Below are 21,948 nucleotides of genomic sequence, written 5' to 3' on the forward strand. Positions count from 1 at the left end.
CCCTTGGCGATAGCGCAGTGGGGGTACCTCCCTAGGCAAGTGCCACATGAAAAGAAAAAACCCTCCGCGCTGCATACTGCACTATGTTAAAAAAAAAAAAAAAAAAGCGCACCTCGTAAGGGCATCACATTGTAGCTGCATGGACTACCTCATTTTTTAATTTTCCCAAACAACAGAGCAGTGTTGTGTCCACCAAATCCTAAATTGGTATTTAACGAAATGTCTATATTTTCCTTCGCGTGTAAACTCTTATTTGGTGTATAATTCAAATCGCACTCAACATCCTTGTGTTCGTAATTAATGGTGGGAGGAATAATATTTGTTTCCATTGCTTTCAAACATACGATGGATTCAATTGCGCCTGCAGCTCCTATGCAATGACCAGTCATACTTTTAGTAGAAGATATATGCAACTTATATGCGTGATCTTTAAACACAGTTTTTAATACCTTGGTTTCAATTTTGTCATTCAGATTGGTAGAGGTTCCGTGTGCATTTACGTACTTAACATCGGATAGGTTTATATTTGCATTTTTTATAGCCTTGTTGATAGAATTGCATAGTCCCCGTCCAGTTGGCTCTGGGGCTGTGATATGAAAAGCATCGCTTTCGGAAGAGTATGCTAAAATTTCTCCATATATTTTGGCATTCCTCCTAAGTGCATGTTCATACGACTCTAAAATTAAAATTCCGGCCCCTTCTCCCATGACAAAACCGCTTCTTTTCAAGTCAAACGGTCTACACCCTTTTTTGGGGTTATCATTATATCCACTACATAACGCTCTCAATGCGTTAAATCCGGCAAAACTTATAGGAGTAATGCTTGCCTCAGTTCCTCCACAAACCATCACATCGTATTCTTTATACTTAATATATCGATATGCTTCCCCAATTGTGTTGCCAGAGGTTGCACAGGCACTTAGCATACCAAGTGAAATGCCTCGTAAATTATGCTCCATGGATACAAACCCTGCTGGTGTATTAGCTATCATTGCTGGGATTAAATAAGGACTTATTCTTTTATGTCCCTTTTCATACAATGTTTTCATTTCATTTTCTAGAAAAAGCAAACCACCGATCCCACTTCCGATGATGGTCCCTACTTTGTTGCAATCAATTTTGTGTAAGTCAATTTTTGCGTCATCTATGGCTAATCTTGTTGCAGCCACAGCATAGTGCGTGCAATCATCGTTCCGATTAGCATCCTTTTTGTTTGTGTAATAATCACACGGGTTGAAATTTTTCTTATCAATTTCGCTGCCTATGCCGCAGGCCATGCCTGTTACGTCAAATTTGGTAATTTTGTCAATCGAGTTATACCCGGAGATGAGATTCTCCCAAAACTTCTCCAGCCCGACTCCAACCCCATTTACGACGCCAATTCCGGTGCACACGACTCTCGATGTCTGTAGGGGTGGGGGCGCGCCCGCCAAGCGCAAAAGAAAAGAAAAAATATATATAATATATATATTATATGTATATGTATTTTTTTTTTTTTTTTTTCCTTACTTCGCAGTGCTTTCTCAACTCGTTCGCGTTGTAGCTGTTGTACATCTTTACATTTCTGAAAGTGCCTATTTGAGGTCTTTGTGCATTGTTCTTGATAAATCCGTACCTCCTGCTGCACACCTGTTGGCATTTTTATTATTTAAGGAATAATAACGAATGTGTTTTGCGAAAAAAAAAGGGAGGAAAAGAACTGAAGGAGTTGAGCGCAACGGTACAACTGGGTGGCGCCACCACTACGTTAAAGGGAAATATGCACATGTGTATCCATAAACATACACGTATTTTCGCAGTTGTGTGTGTGATCTTTTTGGGTAGCAAATAAGACGCGATCATGTGCTACGTCGTAAGTTGGTTCTCCCCGTCAGTTCCGCTCAGCAGCTCAGCATCTCAGAAGCGTAACAACATAATCGCTTCACAACTTAACAACTTTACAACCGCGCAAATGATCACACCTGTCACAAGGATGCGTGGAGATGAGACACAGCGCGGTGGAGACGGCTCTTTACGTGTAAGAGTGCGAACTTGGTTCCGTACATAGCGTCAACATCCAGATAATTTGCGTATGCAGAGATATGTAATTATGCAAGTACATTCGCAGAAGAATTCATAATATGCTCGATTGGGCCTACATTTAAATTTTTTTTTCTTTTCTTGTAAAGAACCAAACGTAGATTAAAGGTAAGCATATTGTATACATGGTCAGCGCTGGCATTTTGAAAACGTATTTTACGATTCGTTGAGCATTTTTAAATTACTTGTAAAATTAAGAAGTGGAAGAGAAGGGCTTTTTTGTAAATTCTCATTTTTCCCAAAAAACGTTGTCCAACATGGAAGTGTTCTTCGAAAGGGGGATCTATTTAATTTTGTTTATTCTGTTTGATCGGTTTGATTTGTTTGACAGATTTGATAGGTTTACCGTTTACTGGTTCATTTCGCTTAATCCGTTTCCTTTTTTTCCCTTTGCTTAGTTGAAAAAGATGAGGTGAAATACAGTGGAAATTGTGGTATAGAAATGTAAACGCGGTTCGCATGTAAATTAAACACACACATTTACACGTCCCTTCCTTTTGCTATCTGAATTTGGTTACCTTTTTTTTTTTTGCCTAAGGGTTTTTTGAAAAAAAAAAAATTCGACGAAATTCCCTTTTTCCATTTGTGCCTGTACCTATGTAAATACGCGTACGTATACATTTGTGGAATCGCCGCGTTCTGCGCAACGCCTACAATTTTGCACTGTTGCTATATTTTTCGCACGCCCCAACCCCCATGCACTTTGGGCAATTTGTATATACGTCATTACGACGTCCGACGGGGGCTCAACCAGATCGTGCATTGCTTTTTTATGTCCATTCTGGTACATTGTAAGGGGAAAAAGTACCGCACAGAATTGTTACCCTTTTTTGCATTTCGTTAAGTCATTTATCGCTTCTTTTTGTTTTTTTTCTTTTTGGTAATCTTTCTTAAGGGATGTCATTTATTGCTATTTTGAAAAATAAGAAATTGAAGGCAACGGTGGGGCAATATGATAGGGAAGTGAAAAACTGGCCCACATGAAGAAGGCAAAACGCAAACTGAAAACGCAGAAGAGGGGAAAAAAAAAAAAAGACCTTTTCAATATAGAAGCAAAATCGCGTTCTTGCCTTAAATAAATTTACAACATTTATGCGGCAACCAAGTTAGCGGCATTTATCTGGAGCATGTTGCTTTTTGGTGAACTCTGTTTTTTTAAATTCACCTGCTTTCCCCTCTGCCTGTGACTTGTCCACTGATCACGCCCATCTTGCTCACTCCCATTGATTTTCGAACTTTTCTTGGTGACCATTTTGAATAGCACATTGACAAAATGTACCCCCTTGCTCAAATTAGACAAGTTAAAAGTTGCACATCTTTCGTTGTAGTCTAAAATTTGTGCATGGTTTAAATTTTACGTTAACGAATGTTCGTATTGTCTTGCGCTTGACGAAAGAAATGTATACCTTCTTTTCCCTTTTTTTTTACGTGCGTATATAATTATGAGTTTTTTTTTTTTTTTTCAACATTTTTCCATAGCACAAACTGTTTGGTATGGCCATATTAAGGGAGCTGCAATTCAATTTTTATGTATACACCCCCGCGTGAAATGAATAAAAATGAAAAATTGTGATTTCCATTTTGGCCGAACACCCTACCCCCATTGCTAATACATTTGTTTCTGCGTGTACACTGGGAACATGCCTGCGAAAGCATTAAATGTTCATATATGCATACACATGCATAAGCGCAAAGAATTCACGTAAAGCTTAAACAAGGTTAAAAAAAAAAAAAAAAAAAGGCAAACATATACCTGCCTTTTATACGCCTTCACAACAATAATATAGTGACATTCATTTATCTGCCTCAAAACTCCAAAGAAAAAAAAAAAAAATGCGGAGTACGCAAAAATAGGTACACATAATGAGGACACACACAATATAGCCAAGTTCACAATTTCATTTAGGAAAAGCTAGCACAAATAGCAATAGGAATGTCACCCGAAGTGTCACCAACAATGTCAGTCGTGGCATCACAGTAGTGCCCTCTCAGTAGTGGCCTCTTAGTAGGCCAACGCCGAGTTAAGGATATGCCGCTGGCCACAGAAAAAAGTGTGTCAACCCCCCTTGGACATTTGACGTATGACACATGAGAAGATACTTATCATTGTCACTTTTGCATATGCCTCAAATTGTGAAAACATTACGTTGTAATAGTGAAAAAAAAAAAATCCAGCATTTTGTTTTTCAAACGGAAGTTTTACTTAACGTACGTGCGTATGTACAATTTATGAACTCTTTTTATGTATATATATATGTATATATTTTTTCTTTTTAATGAATACATTTTAAGGTATATATAATAAAACACACTCTTTTATTATATATATGGTGTAACACCAATTTACATACATTTTCTCAAAAAGGAAAAAAAAAAAAATGTAAAAAAACATTTAGTTCTTCCCAGCACATTTGTCAATTACTTTTCAGCGAAATTGTGTTAGCAAGGCAGGAACACGAAGAGGAAACGGCTAGTCCCTGGCAAATGGCCTGTTGTGAATTGCGCGTACAACGTAAAGCAAAAAAAGCTCGTAAAAGTGTAAAAACGTTGCGAATCGAAGGGGAAAAAGTTCACAAGAAATTCGCAAACGCTTCACAAGACGATCGCCAAACAGTTGAGCGAAAAAAATCGAAAGGGGAACAAGAGAGGACACCCGCGGGTAGCCAAAACATCGTATCGCGTGAAGACGGAGTGAACAAAACGCACACATGTGAGGAAATCCGCCCAGTCGACCCTCCACGAGGTCGCGAAGCCGCTAATCGGTAACCCGCCAATCGCTAACCCTCCAACAGCTAACTCTCCAACAGTTAACCCGCTTGCCATGGATCTGTCAAGGGGCAAAGTCATAATCGATAAAGATATCAACGAATACACAATAGACGAAAACGTATTTTTCTTCGAGCCAAAGAAGGAAGACGTATACGACGAAAACGCAAATCTGAGGTACATCTTCCACAACACATTCATAAGCACAGATGAAGAAATTGCAATAAGTGAATTCAAAAAGTACTGTAAAAATAAATCGTTAAAAATAAATAAAGCATTTTTCGAAAATGAATGCTTGCGTTATTTGTACTCAGCGCAATTCGATTTTGCAAAAGCGTTAGACCTGATTAAGAATAACTATGAATTCAGACTGTCCAACATTCTCCCCATAAAAGAAAAAGACGTTATAAATTACATTAACAAAGGAGTCATATACTGGCATGGAAGAGATAAAAAATGTAGACCCATTCTGATAATCAATTTATTGAATATCGAATCGTTAGATGTTGAAAGATTAACAAATTTATTTTTTTTTTGTTTCGAATTCTTTTTAAAATATTTATGTATACCTGGCAAGATAGAAAATTATATATCTCTTGTTGACTGTTCTGGGATTTCTTTGTCTAAATTTCCCATGTCTACATTTATGAAATTGTTGGAGATTATGAATTCAAAATATCGATGCAGATTATTTCGGATGTACATAATTGATGCCCCGAAGATTTTCAAAACTTTTGGGAAGTCCTTTTTAAATTTCGCTCCGTCCTACATGACGAAGAAGCTAAAGATTTTGGACACCAACTATGCGTATTATTTGAGGGAGGAAATTTTAGACACTCAACTGGAGAGGAGGTACGGGGGAGTGCGGGAGATCCGGGACAGCGTCTTTTACCCCTTCGCCTTTTACCCCAACTGTTGTGCCACGGGGGGAGCGGCTGGAGAGGATGAAGCGGCGGCGCTGGAGGTAGAAGTCGACTCTGTGAGTGCCGGCGAAAAGGACCCCCCCCTCGGACCCGGTTTCCAACAAATGAGCGACAAAGCGCGCGACTTCTTAACGTCAGGCTATTCAATGCACCTGAAATTGGAGGATCGAACTCACAAGGAATCGATGAGAAAGCATTATGCCCCCCCCGCGCCGGGAGACGGCCACGGCAGGAGCAGATTTAAAAGGAGCGGCAGCAACAATAGCAGCACGAAGCACCTGGTCAGCTACGGCAATAACAGCAGCACTAGTAGGAGGAAAAAAAAAAAAAAAAAAATTCTCCAAAACGGATCAGTTATTAGAAAGCTGTTTCATCGATGCGATGATAAATAAAATGTATCAAATGGGAAGTAACAACATTTTAAAAAACAATAAATTTGTGAATGCAAAAGGTAGCTATGTCGTTAGTGTAGGGAGCACCCACAACTGGCTCTTCAAAGTAAAGCACCTATTTCTTCCCGAGATAACCATCAATTATTTAACGAACAGGTTTCCCTTCATTGTAAATTACCTCATCGTGAAGTCTAATTTTAAGTCTATACAGCATTATGCGAAATACATAGAGAGTCATGCCTGCGTTGAGGGAGATGATCCTCTTCACGGCAAACATGGCAGTGGAAGACACGATCGAGATGGCAGGGGGGCCAGCAGTGGCCATCCATATGGCGGCAAACTCTTCCTTTCCCTTAGCTCGACTGACAATACGACTGCAAATGTGGCTACAAATACCATTAGACATTTTAGGGATGACCCGCACGAGCAACACTCGCACACGTTAAATAGTGTACAGTCGATGAATAGCCGTCTAAACATAACTCGCGTGAAGGAGGGGAAGAGCAGAGTGACTACTCCCCACGCGCACAAGTCAAGGAGGAGTGGGAAAAAGAGCGAAGGGGGCCTGACACAGAATGGGTTCAGCGAGTTCGATGCGTACAGGGCAGGTTCCGCCTGCGGTGTTCGAACCCCCTGCGATGATCGACGCGTTCACGGAGATGATTACACGAGGAGGACGGGAGGACCCAATGCGCTCCCCTCCAAAGATGCGAAGAAAATCTTCTACGCCAATTCGGAATCCATCTTTGAAGATAATAATGGCGATAAATTCTCTAAGGATAAGAGTGACCACCTACAAAATAAGCAGCCCCATACGTCCAGGCCAGAGTGGAAGGAGAAAACTCAAAGGTACTACAAAATTAAGGCAACGAATAATTTGTTCAGGGATGAATTGGTAGATGATACGGAGAAGGTCGATTGTATTGAGAGGAACTTTTTGAATAAAGTGGGGGGGGCGGGAGATTATTCCCCACGTTATGATTGTTTTGTTGACATGGATCATTCGGGCAAGGCGAAAGCGTGTGTGCAGCGTGAGTGTCCAAACAGCGCGGTGAGCTTAACAAACGCGACCTGCGCGGCCACCTCCAGAAAAGCGGCCAACTCGATCAAAACGATGAGCTCTATGAACACTCTAAACACGCTGAACACGATAAACTCGATGAACAGCGGAAACTCCGAAAAAAAATTACACACAAAGTCATCCGTAAATAGCATGAAGTCAGTGACGCCCAAGAGGCTAGACTACTACGCCAATTCGAATTTCGAGAGTCAGTCTACCACCATAAATACATCCTTCAGTACGGAACAGTACAAAGATTCGTTTAGTAAATTAAGAACAGGGGAACGTTTAGAGCAAGCACCACGAAATGATCCTTCAGATGATCCAACACTTAGGAGTGACGCCAATCCCGTCAGACAAAAACTTTCATCACCGACTCCTGACGTAACGGACACTGCAGAGGATGGAGCGCCAACTGAGGAAAAGAATCCAAGTTTCACCGCCCCTGAAGCGGAATCGGATTGTACTAAACAGACTAAGGGTAATGCCTCCGATAGGAGTAAGCGAAGGCTCAACAAAATTAAGATTATCGGTTTGCGGTTTTTTAACAAGACGACTTCCAAAATGTAGAATCCAGTGTACGTATGGGTTTGCCCCCGTAGCAGAGGTGGTGTGAGCAGGGGGGAGGGAGGGGATCGAAGAGAAGGAGTAAGCCCGTCCCCCAAATGAGGAGCACATTGGGGATGAAGCGACGTTCTGGAAGTGTAGCAGCACGTTCTTTGTTTTTGTAAATTTTTAACGCGTGAATAATTTCACAGCAGTGGAAGATGTTTTGTTTTTTTTTTTTTATTTTTTGTTTCGTTCCCTCATTCCACTTTGTGCGTTCGCTCCGTTTGGTGCTTTTTTTTGTTTTTTTTTTATTTTTTGTTTCGTTCCCTCATTCCACTTTGTGCGTTGGCTCCGTTTGGTGCTTTTTTTTGTTTGTTTTTTTTCGTCGTTCCGAAAGATAAGCACACATATGGCGATTACATGTTAAGGGACGCCTGCGGAGAGATCCCCTCCCCTGCGCTGTACGACTACCTCCGATTAGACACCTTCCCCTTTTGCATCTCTCTTTTAATTTTACCAACCGCGTAAAAGTTGTCCAATTTGTTAGCTAATTAAAGCATCTGTTTTATTCTATTTCGCTTGATATTTGAAGTACATGATTTTTTTTTGTTTTTTTAGTTCACTTAACATGTTGGCTACATCCCTTCGTGGGTTACACTAGAATTTTTTTCGCTTTTCCCTTTTCGTTTTTTGCTTTCCGTTTTTTACGTTGTATTTTGACCCCTTTTGGTTTTTAGCCTGTTCTTTGCAACCCCTGCCGTGCACTTTCACCTCGTCATTGTTTTACCCATCCGGTGATCGCATCACCTCCTTGTTTTTGTAGCGCGTTTCTCCCTCAGGAGTCTTCCCACTTTGTAATTCATTTCCGCCCATTTTTATTTTTTTTTTTTGCACATGGGGAATTTTATGAAGACAGTTATCAGAAGGCCGTTAAAGTGGCCCTGTCGAGTTTAAAACTTCCAGACCCCCTTTTTGCGACACGCATGGGTAGATCTGCGCACCTTTTCCCAATGGCAGCCTGGGGCCAAGAGGTAGAAGGACATGTAAAAAGTGTTCACATGACACCACCCCTTCCTCTCAACATAGCCGAGTTTATAGATGGATGAATCCGAAAGGGAGCACTTGCAGGTACGGGCAAAGAGCAAAGATGTAGACACAACAGATTCTGCATGTGTGTACGGCTACCTTATGGTCATGTCATTTTGTTTTTCCGTTCCTTTTCTTTATCTGGAAAATTCTTAAAATGTATCACGAGATTTGGGAAGTTAGGTTAGGTTCGGTTCATTTAGGGAGAAAAGGTCATGGTACTTCATTTGAGCGGCCTTAATAAGGGCACATTTTTGCAAAAAAAAAAAAAAAAAAAAAATAATAACGCGAAATGTGCGCTAAGGTATGGGGGAAAAAAAAAAAAAAAAAAATCATCCTTTGCGGCTTATTCGTTCAAAGGGTTAGGTTCCTTGTCCGTGTTTTCTCCTTTTTTTCTCCATTTCTTCTCCATTTTTTCTGCCTCTTTTCTTCCTTTTTTTTGCATTTTTCTTCGCATTTCCCCCACATTTTTCGGAATCCTTTTTGAGCTACTCCTACCAGGAAGACTCGCAATTTCGGAGAGCCACAATTTCGCAGATGTCTTATACCTGCGTGTTGGCTCTCCTTGCGTGCTTTCCTTTTTTTTTTTTCATTCCTTTTCATATTGTTCCCTGTTCGGCGTCTGCCCCTTTTTTTTTTTGGAATGCTGCTCTTTTGAGCCTCTTCCCCCCTGTTGTCTTCTGATACAGAGCACCCCACGGGTTCTACAGGAAGACTAAATGGGGCTGGCCTCAACCCCCTTTCTGTAGAATCAAAAATGAATCCCGATGTGGATCATGCAGATATTGATCCTGCAGGTGTTGATTGCATTGGGGAAGTACCCCATGAAGTTCCTCCTCGGTGTGCCCCCCCCGACAGTGAAACAAAAGACGCGTGTATAAATCCTTCTTTCCTGGATGGAGAAACTGGGGAGAAGGAAAAGGGGAAAACCTCCAAGGGGGGGAAAAAGGGAAATGGCATGAAGACTTCAAAAGGGGGAAAGAAAAAAAAGCAGGAAAAGAAAGCGACAAGTGAAGGCATCGCCTCAGGGGTATCTTCCCTCTCCTCTTCTGCTGACGAACAGGAACCAAACGACAGCGCCAATGCGGAAGGGGTGATCAGCTTCCTCTCCAAAGTAAGCGCAAATATAACAAACCTGTGCAGGAATGACGAGCAAGTTAGCAACAAAAAAAAGGAAAGTGAACAACATCTGAAGAGGGAACTCAAGAGGGTGTTAAAGTTTGTCAAGAGAAACGAACAAAAAGATAAACAGAAAGAATCACACATAAAAGACCTAAAAGAAAAGATAGAAAAATACACCATTCAAAATAAAGAAATTGCAAAGTGCTACGAAGAAGGAAAGAAGAGTATCCAACTTCTCCAGGAAGAGTCAGACAAACTTCACCATCTATTTGATAGCAACCAGAAGAAGGAAGACAAGTGGAATGTGGAGAGGGAAAACTACTTGGAAGAAATAGAGTCGCTAAAGACGCATATAGAAGAGTTAGAAATCAAGGTCGAAAAAAAGAACAACGAAATTGAAGGGCTGAAGAGAGAAAATGAACACATCCTGTTAAAAGTAGACAATCTAGAAAAGAACAGCAAAGAATTAAAAAATGAAAATATCGAAATGAGTGAAAATCTCAACGGGGTGAAAAAAGAAAATGTGAAGAAGAACATCACTATAGATAATTTGAAAAAAGAATTGGAGGAGAAAAAAAAGCTAGACGAAAAGTACAACAAGGACAAGGTGCTCATCGAGAAAAACACAGAAATTTTGATAGAGGAAAGAAACTACATCAACGAAGAGTTGATAAAAACACAGAAGCTGCTGGAAAATCAAATTAACAAAAATAGAGATCTACAAAATTGTAAGACCAACCTTCTCGAAAAGGTCGATTTGCTAGAAAAAAAACAAAAAGATCACTTAAAAAAAAATGCCGACTTGGAAAAAAAGCTAGACGACATGAACAAAAAAAATAAACTCCTCATGAACGAGGCGAAGATGAAGGAAAATGAAATTGCCAACAACACCACCGTCATTAACGCCCTCACCAGTGCAAACTCCAAAATGAAGGTAAAACTAGACCAGGAATGCTTCAAAATAAAACTAATACAGAAGGAAAACAAAGCTCTAACTATTAATGTTAAGTCACTCACGTATGAAATTCAAAATTTACTCAAACAGACGGAAGAAATAAGAACCAAGTACCAAATTCAGAAGAAAGAAATTAATGACCTCATTGTAGAGAAGGAACAAACCAAAAAACTCATTGAAAAAATCGACGAGGGTATTAAAAAAAGTACAGAATCTGCTAAGAAGGACAAAATTTTCAATATCAACCTTGAGAAAGACATGAAAAAAAGCACAGAAGAAAAAAACAAATTGAATGAAGAAATTCAATCCCTCGTTAAACACAAAGAGAAACTGATACAAGAGCTATCAAACATGAGCAGTAAAGTAATAAACAGTACCAACGAGCTGATAAATAAAGACAGCAAAATTGGGACCTACGTTAAAATTATCAATTCTTTGAAAAACGATCTAGCCAAGGAGAAGGCCCTCTATGAAAATATAAAAAGCGAAAAAATTAATACCAATAAGAGTCTCACCGAAATGAAGGAAAAATTGTCTACCCTGGAAGAGAGACACAAAATACAGAACAATGAACTTGAGCAAATAAAAAATGAAAAAAACAATCTAGAAACAAAAATGGGAGATTCCATGGAGGAGAAAAAAAATGCCATAAGTCAATGTGAAAAGCTAAAGGAACAAATTGAAAAATTGAAAAGTCATCATGAAGATAGCAAAACGAGGCAACTACACGACAAAAAAACCATAGACCAATTAGACCTCGAAATTAATGACCTAAATAGCAAATTAAAAAACTATGAAAAGAGTGTCAACCAGAATAAGAAGGAGAGAGATCTTCTAAACAACGAAGTGAAGGAAAAAAATGAACATATAGCAACACTTAAGGAAAAGCTCAAACTGCTGCAAATCTCTCATGATAAACTAGACGTCGATAGTAAGAACCATCTACAAGAAATTAAAAACTTGAATAAAAAAGTTGCCAACTTGAAATCCTCCTCCGAACTTTCCAATATCTCCAAGGAACAGCTAAACAGTACAAAGCTACAAATTAACTCTCTCAAAAAAGAACTAATCAATGAACAGAATAAAGTTAAAACCTTATCGGAGGAGTTAGAAAAACCAATAAACATACATAGGTGGAGAAACATCGAGGGAAACGACCCCACTGCCTTCGACTTGATACAGAAACTTAGATGTGTACAAAAAAAGCTAATAGAAAAAACGGGGGAGTCCATGAAGAAAAATAGCATAATACAGTTGAAGACCAAGGAATGCGAACAGCTGCAACAGCAGCTTGGCAACCTGTCCAGGCAACCGGAAGTGCAGGACGTCACTCAAATACGCAAGAAGCTGCGCGAGAAGGAGACACTCATCAAGTCGCTCACGGCGGAGATTTCGATGTATCAGGAGGAGACCGAGAAGGACAGGCGGCGAGGTTAAGAGGTGGGGCCAAGTGGTGAGGTTAATCTGCGAAACTACGCGGCGAGTGAACCGCTGACTCAACCGGCGAGGCTACGCGGAGAGTTTGTCGCATACCGAGAGGGCCACATTTGGATGGAACCGGCCGGGGACGGCTTGGAGGGCCTTGCCCCGTTTGTCATGCGATGTCCATTCAGGGGGGAAGCATGCCTCAGCATTTGTGCCTACGTAGGTACATATACGTATGTGAGCCCATATACTGCACCCCCTGGGGTGGCTAATTTTTAATGTTCCTCTTTTTTTCTTTTTTTTTTTTTTTTTCTCCCATTTGGTTAAATTTATCTTAACTGCGTTCGCGCCAAGGGGAAGTACGCCCTGTCCTTTTGAATGTGTAAAAACAGATACCATTGCCTGTAATATGCTTTAATGAGCCGATTCAATTGGTAGAAGAGCGCCGAAATGTCGCCATGGACCGCCTCGGATTGGATCACCGATTGGGTGCGAAATGGGATCCTGCACACAGGTTATTATAGAGTGCCCCCTTCTCGATAGACAGCTCAAAGAGGGGTATGTGTCTCTTTCTCTTTCTGTGTATCGGGGAAGTTACCCGCATTTGGTGAAACTCGGGAGAGAAAGAAATGCAAATACAGAAAAAAAGATTGTCATGCTTCTCCAGAAGTTAAACAAAGACAAACAAGAACAGATACGCCAGCCTGTACATACGCAGCTTACTCAAAGTAACTCTTCAAGTAGGCTGGCGTATGACGCCCTGGATACTGCCTTAGCAAAACAAAGAGGGAGGGAGAAAACAAAATATTAATTTTCTTCAAGTAATGCAAGCTCTTTTTACTATCCTCACTATACAAATGCTCATTCATATTATTTGTATTGTTCCAATTTTCTATGTATAGGGTTTCCACAAAGTGATCATTTTCTTTTGTATATATGTGATAATCATTGAACCCCTTTTTTAACTCGAGTGAATCGAAACAGTACTTGAGTTCGTGGAGGATGTTTTTTACGAAATCATCTTTGCTGCAGATAAATTTGTTTATCAGCATTCCGTTTGATAAACTCAGGTTACTTGATAAGCAGATCACCAGGTCTCTTAACACCCACCCGCTCAGAGCCCCGCTAAGGCCGTACAGAATGTGCTTGTATTTGTGCTTGTGCATGATAGAGGGAGAGGGAAAGCTGGAGAGGCCGTCCTCTCTGTGTTGCTGCCGGGGGGAGAAATGCGGAATGATGTGACGAAGCAGAGCGCACGTGGTTAGGCGGAATGCACGTGGGGAAGCGCACCCCGTGTGGAAACATGGAACGTTCCCATCGACGCGGTGTGTGGATAGAGCACACAGAAATGTTCGCCCCAAAAGGTGGATTAGCAGAAGCCGCCACGGGGAAGTATATATTTCCCCATATGAAGGGGAACCGAATAATGCAAATAAGAGGAGTTGCGTGTGCGCAGAGAGCGCCAAGCGAGGGGGCACTTACCCGTATCCACAATCGAGGTTCGCTTTCCACGGTCGATTTGTGCCAACGATTAGTGCCAACGATTCGTGTTATTGATTTGTGCAGTCGATTTCTTCTGTCAATTTTTACGCTCTCCTGCGATTCACCTCCTTCTGTTACGGCTACTTCAAACTGGACTGGGCTTGCTGTTCGGCTGGTTAGAAAAAAAAAGCGTGGCAACACCTTTGCTAGGCAAGCCAAGAGAAAATTCACTTTTTACATTCCCATAGCGATTTTGTGAAGCGACTTTTTTTTTTTCCTTTTCTTCTTTTTTTACCCACCAGTTAAAGCTCCACGCAAAGTACACAAAACAACGTGCAACTGTGTATGCATGTATATGTGATGTGAGTTCCACAAATATCGAGCAGCTAGAAAAAAAAAAGAAAAAAAAGAAGCACAGTACGCATGTTAACTGAAGCAAGTGAAAAAATAAGGTACACCGAAAAGGAGGACGTTTTCCAGAAAGGGCAAAGTAGAATTTAAAAAAAAATAAAATCAAGCAATAAAACGAAGATGTAAAATATTTTCTTTAAAAGATAACAAAAAAACTTTAAAAAGAACAACTCAGACGAGAAACCCCAACAAGAGGGAACTCAAAAAAGAGTTCTCCCAATTGAAATTGGCCACAAACACCAAGTGCAAAGTAGAAAAAGCGACAACAACTGGCGGGAACGCCGAGTAACAGAGATACAGCCGCTAAACCGCTCAACCGGCTAACGGAGCGGAGAGCTTCTATGAAAGCGCTGGCGGCCAAGTACCACGTGCTGGCAAGAAACATCTTCGAAAACGACTCTACCCGAAGGAGGAAAGTGGGAACGAGGGGACTGAAAAGGTATCTGTTCACGTCGTTCATCTTTTTCTCTTCGCCATCCATGGAAAAAGTCATAGGAACGCATTCGGGACGTTTCCACACGGACGAAATATTAGCCACCGTGATGCTGAAGTTTCTACCAGAATATAAAGATGCGAAAATTATAAGAACTCGTGACCAAGAAAAGCTGGACCAGTGTGACGTGGTGGTGGATGTAGGGGGAGTATACGACCATGAAAAAAAAAGATATGATCATCACCAGAAAGAATTTAATGGAACTCTAGATGACAAGCATGACATAAGACTAAGCAGTGCTGGACTAATTTACAAACACTATGCAAAAGATGTTTTTCGAAAAGGGTTTGGCATAACGGATGAAGAAAAGGTCAACACACTTTATGATAAAATATACACTGCCTTTATTGAATCTGTCGATGCCTTGGATAATGGAATTAACCAGCACGAAGGTGTCGACAAATATCAAATTAATACTACCCTACAACATCGAGTGAATCGATTTAATCCAAACTTCCTTGACCATGAAGCTGATGCTGACGAACGTTTTATGTCAGCTGCACAAATTGTTAAAGAAGAATTTGTTAGCTTTGTAAATTACTATTCTAATGTATGGTACGCAGCTAAAAGTATCACCTTAGAAGCAGTAAAAGACAGATTCAATTTTCACCCATCCGGAAGAGTTATCTTCTTGAAGAGGCATTGCCCCTACTACGATCATGTGTATGACATAGAAGAAGAACTAAATATAAAAGACGAAATTTTGTTTTGTATCTACAATGACAGATACCAGGAATGTAGATGTGGAACCATTTCCAAGAAGAATGAAGCCTTCACCATTAGACTGCCCTTTCCCAAAAGCTTTAGGGGTCTCCAGAAGGAGGAACTGGAAAAAGTTTCGAACATCCCGGGACTATCCTTCGTCCACTATTCTGGATTCACTAGTGGAGGGAAAAGTGTCGATTGCCTCTTAAAGTTGGTGGAAGCAACTTTGAAGGAAAACAACATTTCCTTCTAGTTTGCCTCGTGCAGCATTGGGATCCCCTACTCAGGATAAAAAAAAAAAAGGAGAAAAAAAAGGGGACACCACGTTATTTTGTCATGCCCATGAAATGATTCTATACTGTCTGTATCGTCTTAGACACGTCAAATGGGTGTAGGTGTGCATGTCTGCCTGCGCATCGTGTAGCTACCGCACTACCCTTCGGAGTAACTACTCTTCTTTTTCCTCCCTCGAGCCCCTTATTTATGTATAAAATTAAGCGCCCCCGCGTTAACCCTCCCCATCCCCTCTGCAAGAGGTGCTCCTTTTTTTGCGGCTTGTAGTGCATATGCGTAAGGGTATCTATATACACCGCGGGAGGAAATAACAGAGGGACGAATATAGGGGCATGCTCGCACGAACCGCGCATGTTCAGCGGCACTTTTTTTTGGTGTATTATATATCTTGTTTTGTGTAACGTTGTGGTGTGTGATAATACAACGCCTAACTACACCGTGCATGATTATGCCCTGTGCAATTTTGCCCTTTTTCTCCGTTTTCTTTTTTTTTTCGCGAAATAAACCCATCCTGAGAAAATTCCACACCGCACACGGACAGGCACACGCACAAACCAAGCAGAATTGACTGTTGTACATTTAGGCTTTAAAAAAAAAGGGGGAAAAAAACAACCACAAATGGCTTTATACCAAGCGAAATGGACAGGGCATTCAGAAGAGGCATACGTGGACTGCTTTTTTCCTGCCGCGTATCTGCTTATGCGAACTGCTTATGCGTAGGGCAACCCCATAGCCGCAAGCACAATTTGGCTATGGCTAGCATGAGTAGGAGCGTTCGAGCATTTCCCCTTGCAGTCCAGGATGTCTAGGCTTATTCGAGTATGTCTACACGTATTCGACGATCTCTACACATATTCGACGATCTCTACACGTATTCGAGGATGTCTACACGTATTCGAGGATTTTTACACCTACTCGAGGATGTCTACACGTATTCGAGGATGTCTGAGCGCATCAAAAAGCCTAAAAGGGTGAGTGCGCGACGGATTTCACACCTTTCGCCACTTGCAAAATTGGAGGGAAAGGTACATCTTCAGCTGCGTGTTCCAAGCGAAGCTAGCATAAGCTAGCAATTTGTTACGGACTAAATAAACGGAAGAAAAAAGGCTGAGCGATTCAGATTGGTTCTTCACTAGGTAGAAGCGGTGATGAAAAAAAAAGCCTTCCCATTTGGCTGCAATTCGTTTTCTCATACATGGCGCCGTAACGTAGGGTAGTGTAAAAAAAAAAAAAAAGAAAAAACTTATCCAATTGGTTGAAGCCAGCCGACCTGCTAACATACACAATAATGGTTATCACCCCTTCTGTTTCAAGTTAGCCCCATGTTGGTTTGCACAAATGTATACACACATTATGCTTCGCTTCGGAATGCCCCCCAAAAAAAAGAAAAAAAAAAAAAAAACGCAAAATGTAGGGGTAAGAAAAACCTACAATTAAAATGCCTTCGTCGTTACATATCTCATGTCAGCTTTAAAAATAAACGTACCAGTCATTTTAAGATAATTTGCAATCCTTTTTGTGTAAATCAAATTGAAACGGGTCACTCCAGATTAAACACAAGTTACGAATAACCAACTCAACCTGCGCTTAATAAAACAAAATTAAACCCCATGGGGTAAAACTCAATTCACGCTGTTTCAGATTACTTCAAAACCTGAAAAGGCATAATTCCTATTTTGCCTCTCCCCACCGGGGAAAAAAATGAAGAATTCCCCAACAGGTAAGTCGAACATTTTACACCACGTTATTTTTTCCACTGGTGTATTGCATGTGTACATATGCGCACTGTTGCGCCGCGCACGGAATTACATTTTTCGCATTTTTAAAACAGTCCCCCTCCAAGCTCCATCCCTTTTCATACATCCCTGCTTGTAGAATGTGCGCGAATACCTCAAGCGAACACGCCGAATTAGTTTCTTAAAACTGTTTGCAGCATGGAATGAAAATATACATTTTTGCTATGAACCCTTTTCGCATTCCCCTCATAGTGACATATAGTTGCCCTTCACACAGTAGGATCGCCCGACCCGTTGGATAGCAGCCGTCACATCTTCCTCAGCCCAAACGTAGAAAAAAAAAAAAAAAGATTCACATAATACTTATTAACGAACAATTCATCTCTATTAATTTTTGAAATTTTGTAGCGCCCCTATTTTATGGGCACATAGCATGGGCATATATTTTTTTTCTTCTTTTTCCTTGTCTTCTCGAACCCCCCCCTTGCGCGCAGGCGCTTCTGCCACGAACATGTACATATATAGCGTCTACGTAACATTACGTGTATGCGCCAAATAATAACTTCGAGTGAGTGCTTGAGAGAAAATCTCCCCACAAAATGCACCCCATGCAATATATACTCCTCACTAGGGCTTATGTATAGCGGCCACCGAGGTAGGGTAACTAACACTCCCATACGTAAATACATACATGCCCTTAAGGTACGGTCCGAATATTTTTTGTACTGCGACGTAAAGAGAAGGGGCCCCCCTTCACCGCCTCCCCCCCTGTGTTTTTGTAACGCACATTTCAACTCGTATATATAAGTAGCCAAAAAATTCGCTACACTGGATGGGATGCATAAATTTTACTTACGCACCATTTTTTTTAAATAGGGTCGCCTTTCCGTGTTGGCACTGTTTCTCATGGCCCGTTCTCTGCGGACGTGCACCAAAACGAGGAGAGTACGTATATGTAAAAGTAGTACATATGGGGTAATATGTATACATGCATATATGATAAGTTTCTGCTTGGTGAAACCCCAGTTTGGAAGTTTTACCTTCATCACTTATACATACTGCTATTTCCATGTGAACGTGCCTCCACGACCTGGAGAGTGAAGGAGGGGAAGAAAAGCCCACCCACCCCCGAAATAATTAAGCAGATTATACTCCCCGACACCGCCGTACATATTATGTGTATGATAAAAATAATTAAATATATATATAAAGTACGTATATGTATATAGAGTACGTATATATATATTCATTTATGCCTTAAGATAGCCCTACTTTTGGGAATCCCCCGGGACCTGCACATAAAACCATGTTCGCATGAGTGACCCGTTTGGGGCACTTTTTTACTTAACTTGCAGCTGGTTAGAAGATACGCCTTTGCAGCTAACCGCCACGCGAAGCAAATATCTACATGTAACAAATGGACATGTGTATATATGTATTTATATATGCGTATGCATACGAAGAGTGCGTCCCCGTTTTTTTTGTAAGCATTTTACGTACGGTTCTTCGTCGGGTACGCTCTTTTGAGTACCATCCATCATGTGATGCAGATAAGGTACTCTGCAGGTCTTACGTTGCTTATGTTCATAAATATTCCTCATTTTATTTTTTATTTATTCATTTTTTTTATTCACAAGGAATGGTACACAAGAACCCAATAGGCTATTTCGCCCTTTCTATAAAGGAAAAAAAAAAAAGAGTTTTTTTTTTTAACTGCTCCTTTTTAAGCACATTTAACCGAATTGTAATTAAATTGATCGAGCATACTTGCATTATAACTAAAAAAATAAGATACAGCCGAAAAACAAGCACAAAGTTTTGCCATATTGCGATAGAGTCCTTTTCTTAACTCGCATAACAGCTATACAGATACGTATACATTTAGAAAGCCACTTCTTGTGTTTCCACCTCCTAGAGAGCATCACAGAAGTAGTAGCCCTCAAGGAGCCGCGAATTAGCCCACCAAACAACTGCCCAACCGCTTCTCAACTGAGAGAATAACTCCCCTTACCCCATCCCCCGTAGCTTGACACAATGAATTCTTTCAAATTTAAAAACTCCACCGCCGGTGCAAGTTCGCAGAGCGCGGCAAACATCACGTTGAGGCAAATCCTGGAGCCCCGCACTGTGGATTTACGCTCCAAAAAAACGCACATTGTTTGTACTTTGGGTCCAGCGTGCAAGTCCGTCGAAACGCTCGTGAAGTTGATAGACGCAGGTGGGTTCTTACCTCGGGGGGAAGCCCACTTCACACATGCGTGAGGTGTCGCCAATGGCGCGCGTGGCACTCCTTCCCTTCATTCTGTATTGAAGCTGTTCATTCCGTGAACCACCTTATGCGCCCCCATCACGTCCCCTCTATAGGAATGAACATCTGCCGATTCAACTTCTCCCATGGATCGCATGAAGATCACAAGGAAATGTTTAACAACGTATTGAAGGCCCAGGAGCAGAGACCAAACGCCTTATTGGGAATGCTGTTAGATACGAAGGGTCCCGAAATTCGAACGGGTCTTCTAAAAAACAAAGAAGCGCATTTAAAGGAAGGAAGTAAATTAAAATTAGTTACCGATTATGACTTCCTAGGAGACGAAACCTGTATTGCTTGTTCATACAAAAAGTTGCCACAAAGCGTAAAACAGGGAAACATCATTCTAATTGCCGATGGGTCCGTTAGCTGTAAAGTGTTAGAAACGCACGATGACCATGTGATAACAGAAGTGTTAAATTCAGCTACCATTGGCGAAAAAAAAAATATGAACTTGCCAAATGTTAAGGTCGACTTACCAGTCATAGGAGAAAAAGACAAAAATGACATTCTCAACTTCGCCATCCCCATGGGTTGTAATTTCATAGCAGCTTCGTTTATTCAGTCTGCAGAGGACGTCAGGGTGATTAGGAATTTGTTAGGCCCTAGAGGAAGGCATATTAAAATCATCCCCAAGATAGAGAATATTGAAGGTATTATTAACTTCGACAAGATTTTAGCTGAGTCTGATGGAATTATGATTGCTAGGGGGGATTTAGGAATGGAGATTTCTCCAGAGAAGGTTTTCCTGGCCCAGAAGCTGATGATTTCGAAGTAAGTCCATTTTAGCTGCCCAGAGATCTACGCCCCGTTGAGGGGAGACGCACCAGTGTGGACACAGGAGTGTGGTGACAGTAGTGTGGAGATAGCAGTTGGACAGAGCGGTGTGGACAGGGCAGTGTGCCCACTTATCGCGTGGCGAACCTGTGAAGCATCTCGCGTGGCTCACCTGCCACACCGCTTACAAACCTTGCCCATCACATTACCGCCCACTCATCGCTGCCCATTTGCCCCACGAGAAAAGGATAAAATAAAATTACAAATCAGTTTTATCCCCTCCAAAAGTGGTGCATAAAATGAGTGAATAGACGACTCGGAACGTTTTGTTCGAGTCCCTTATTATTCAATCTTATAAGTCAGCTGATTGGTTATATTTGGAGCGTCCCTCGCTTCATTTATTTTTAAAATCATTTAGTGTTAAATTAAGATTACAGTTGACCCTGCTTGTTTATCCTATCCATCGTTGTCGTGCATGAGGAGAGGGGCTTTTTCGTCTATATGTGTCCAACTCGTGGGCGCGTCCTTTCCTTTTGTAAATCGCATATGAATGCCACTTCGCTCGTTTTGTAGTTAGTTTTCCCGTATATTGGGATACTCCTTCACGATGCACCCCTTTCCTGATGGCCTGCCTGAACCCGTTTTACTTCCTTTTTTTCAGGTGCAACTTGCAAGGAAAACCAATCATAACCGCCACCCAGATGTTAGAATCCATGACGAAGAACCCAAGGCCAACAAGAGCCGAAGTGACCGATGTAGCCAACGCAGTGTTAGACGGAACCGACTGTGTCATGCTTTCCGGAGAAACAGCCGGTGGTAAGTTCCCAGTCCAAGCTGTCACAATTATGTCGAAGATTTGTTTAGAAGCCGAAGCATGCATTGATTATAAATTGCTATACCAATCATTGGTCAGTGCGATACACACACCGATAAGTGTACAAGAAGCGGTGGCTAGATCAGCCGTAGAAACAGCAGAATCCATCGGTGCAGTTTTAGTTGTAGCTTTAACCGAGACAGGATACACTGCTAGATTGATAGCCAAGTACAAGCCAAGCTGCACTATCTTAGCCCTGAGTGCCTCTGAATCCACGGTTAGGTGCCTGAATGTACACAGAGGAGTCACATGCATTAAAGTGGGATCATTCCAAGGAACTGACAACGTCCTGAGAAGTGCTATAGAAATTGCCAAAGAGAGGAACTTAGTCAAAGTGGGAGACAGTGCGATATGCATTCACGGAATTAAGGAAGAAGTCGCCGGAGCTACCAACTTGATGAAAGTGGTACAAGTGGAATAAGTGAGATGTGGTAACACCGAGTGCACACGGTGTGCCTATCTTTATGCGCGTCGGGAAAGTTCAAAATGAAGAAGAGAAAGAGGAAAAATA

At 41.3% G+C, this 21,948-nt stretch overlaps 7 protein-coding genes across 7 annotated transcripts; 5 read left to right on the plus strand and 2 right to left on the minus strand.

Moving 5' to 3' along the window:
- Positions 1-149: 149 nt before the first annotated feature.
- On the minus strand, positions 150-1,554 carry C922_00974 (3-oxoacyl-[acyl-carrier-protein] synthase II; the record flags this gene model as incomplete). Its single annotated transcript, XM_008816583.1, has 2 exons — positions 150-1,406; positions 1,510-1,554. The coding sequence occupies 2 exons, from the start codon at positions 1,552-1,554 to the stop codon at positions 150-152; spliced, it is 1,302 nt and encodes a 433-aa protein (XP_008814805.1).
- A 3,346-nt stretch (positions 1,555-4,900) lies between these two features.
- Positions 4,901-6,160, plus strand: C922_00975 (hypothetical protein; the record flags this gene model as incomplete). The annotated part of the gene is made up of 1 exon (XM_008816584.1): positions 4,901-6,160. The coding sequence occupies one exon, from the start codon at positions 4,901-4,903 to the stop codon at positions 6,158-6,160; it is 1,260 nt and encodes a 419-aa protein (XP_008814806.1).
- A 1-nt stretch (position 6,161) lies between these two features.
- On the plus strand, positions 6,162-7,790 carry C922_00976 (hypothetical protein; the record flags this gene model as incomplete). The annotated part of the gene is made up of 1 exon (XM_008816585.1): positions 6,162-7,790. One exon carries the CDS (start codon positions 6,162-6,164, stop codon positions 7,788-7,790), a length of 1,629 nt encoding a protein of 542 aa, XP_008814807.1.
- A 1,822-nt stretch (positions 7,791-9,612) lies between these two features.
- On the plus strand, positions 9,613-12,369 carry C922_00977 (hypothetical protein; the record flags this gene model as incomplete). Its single annotated transcript, XM_008816586.1, has 1 exon — positions 9,613-12,369. One exon carries the CDS (start codon positions 9,613-9,615, stop codon positions 12,367-12,369), a length of 2,757 nt encoding a protein of 918 aa, XP_008814808.1.
- A 707-nt stretch (positions 12,370-13,076) lies between these two features.
- C922_00978 (hypothetical protein) lies at positions 13,077-13,523 on the minus strand (the record flags this gene model as incomplete). The annotated part of the gene is made up of 1 exon (XM_008816587.1): positions 13,077-13,523. The coding sequence occupies one exon, from the start codon at positions 13,521-13,523 to the stop codon at positions 13,077-13,079; it is 447 nt and encodes a 148-aa protein (XP_008814809.1).
- Positions 13,524-14,591: 1,068 nt separating this feature from the next.
- On the plus strand, positions 14,592-15,701 carry C922_00979 (hypothetical protein; the record flags this gene model as incomplete). Its single annotated transcript, XM_008816588.1, has 1 exon — positions 14,592-15,701. The coding sequence occupies one exon, from the start codon at positions 14,592-14,594 to the stop codon at positions 15,699-15,701; it is 1,110 nt and encodes a 369-aa protein (XP_008814810.1).
- Positions 15,702-19,512: 3,811 nt separating this feature from the next.
- Positions 19,513-21,858, plus strand: C922_00980 (pyruvate kinase; the record flags this gene model as incomplete). The annotated part of the gene is made up of 3 exons (XM_008816589.1): positions 19,513-19,696; positions 19,843-20,560; positions 21,225-21,858. The coding sequence occupies 3 exons, from the start codon at positions 19,513-19,515 to the stop codon at positions 21,856-21,858; spliced, it is 1,536 nt and encodes a 511-aa protein (XP_008814811.1).
- Between the last annotated feature and the right edge of the window lie 90 nt (positions 21,859-21,948).

Source organism: Plasmodium inui, assembly GCF_000524495.1.
Source record: "Plasmodium inui San Antonio 1 unplaced genomic scaffold supercont1.3, whole genome shotgun sequence".
Lineage (NCBI taxonomy): Eukaryota > Apicomplexa > Aconoidasida > Haemosporida > Plasmodiidae > Plasmodium > Plasmodium inui.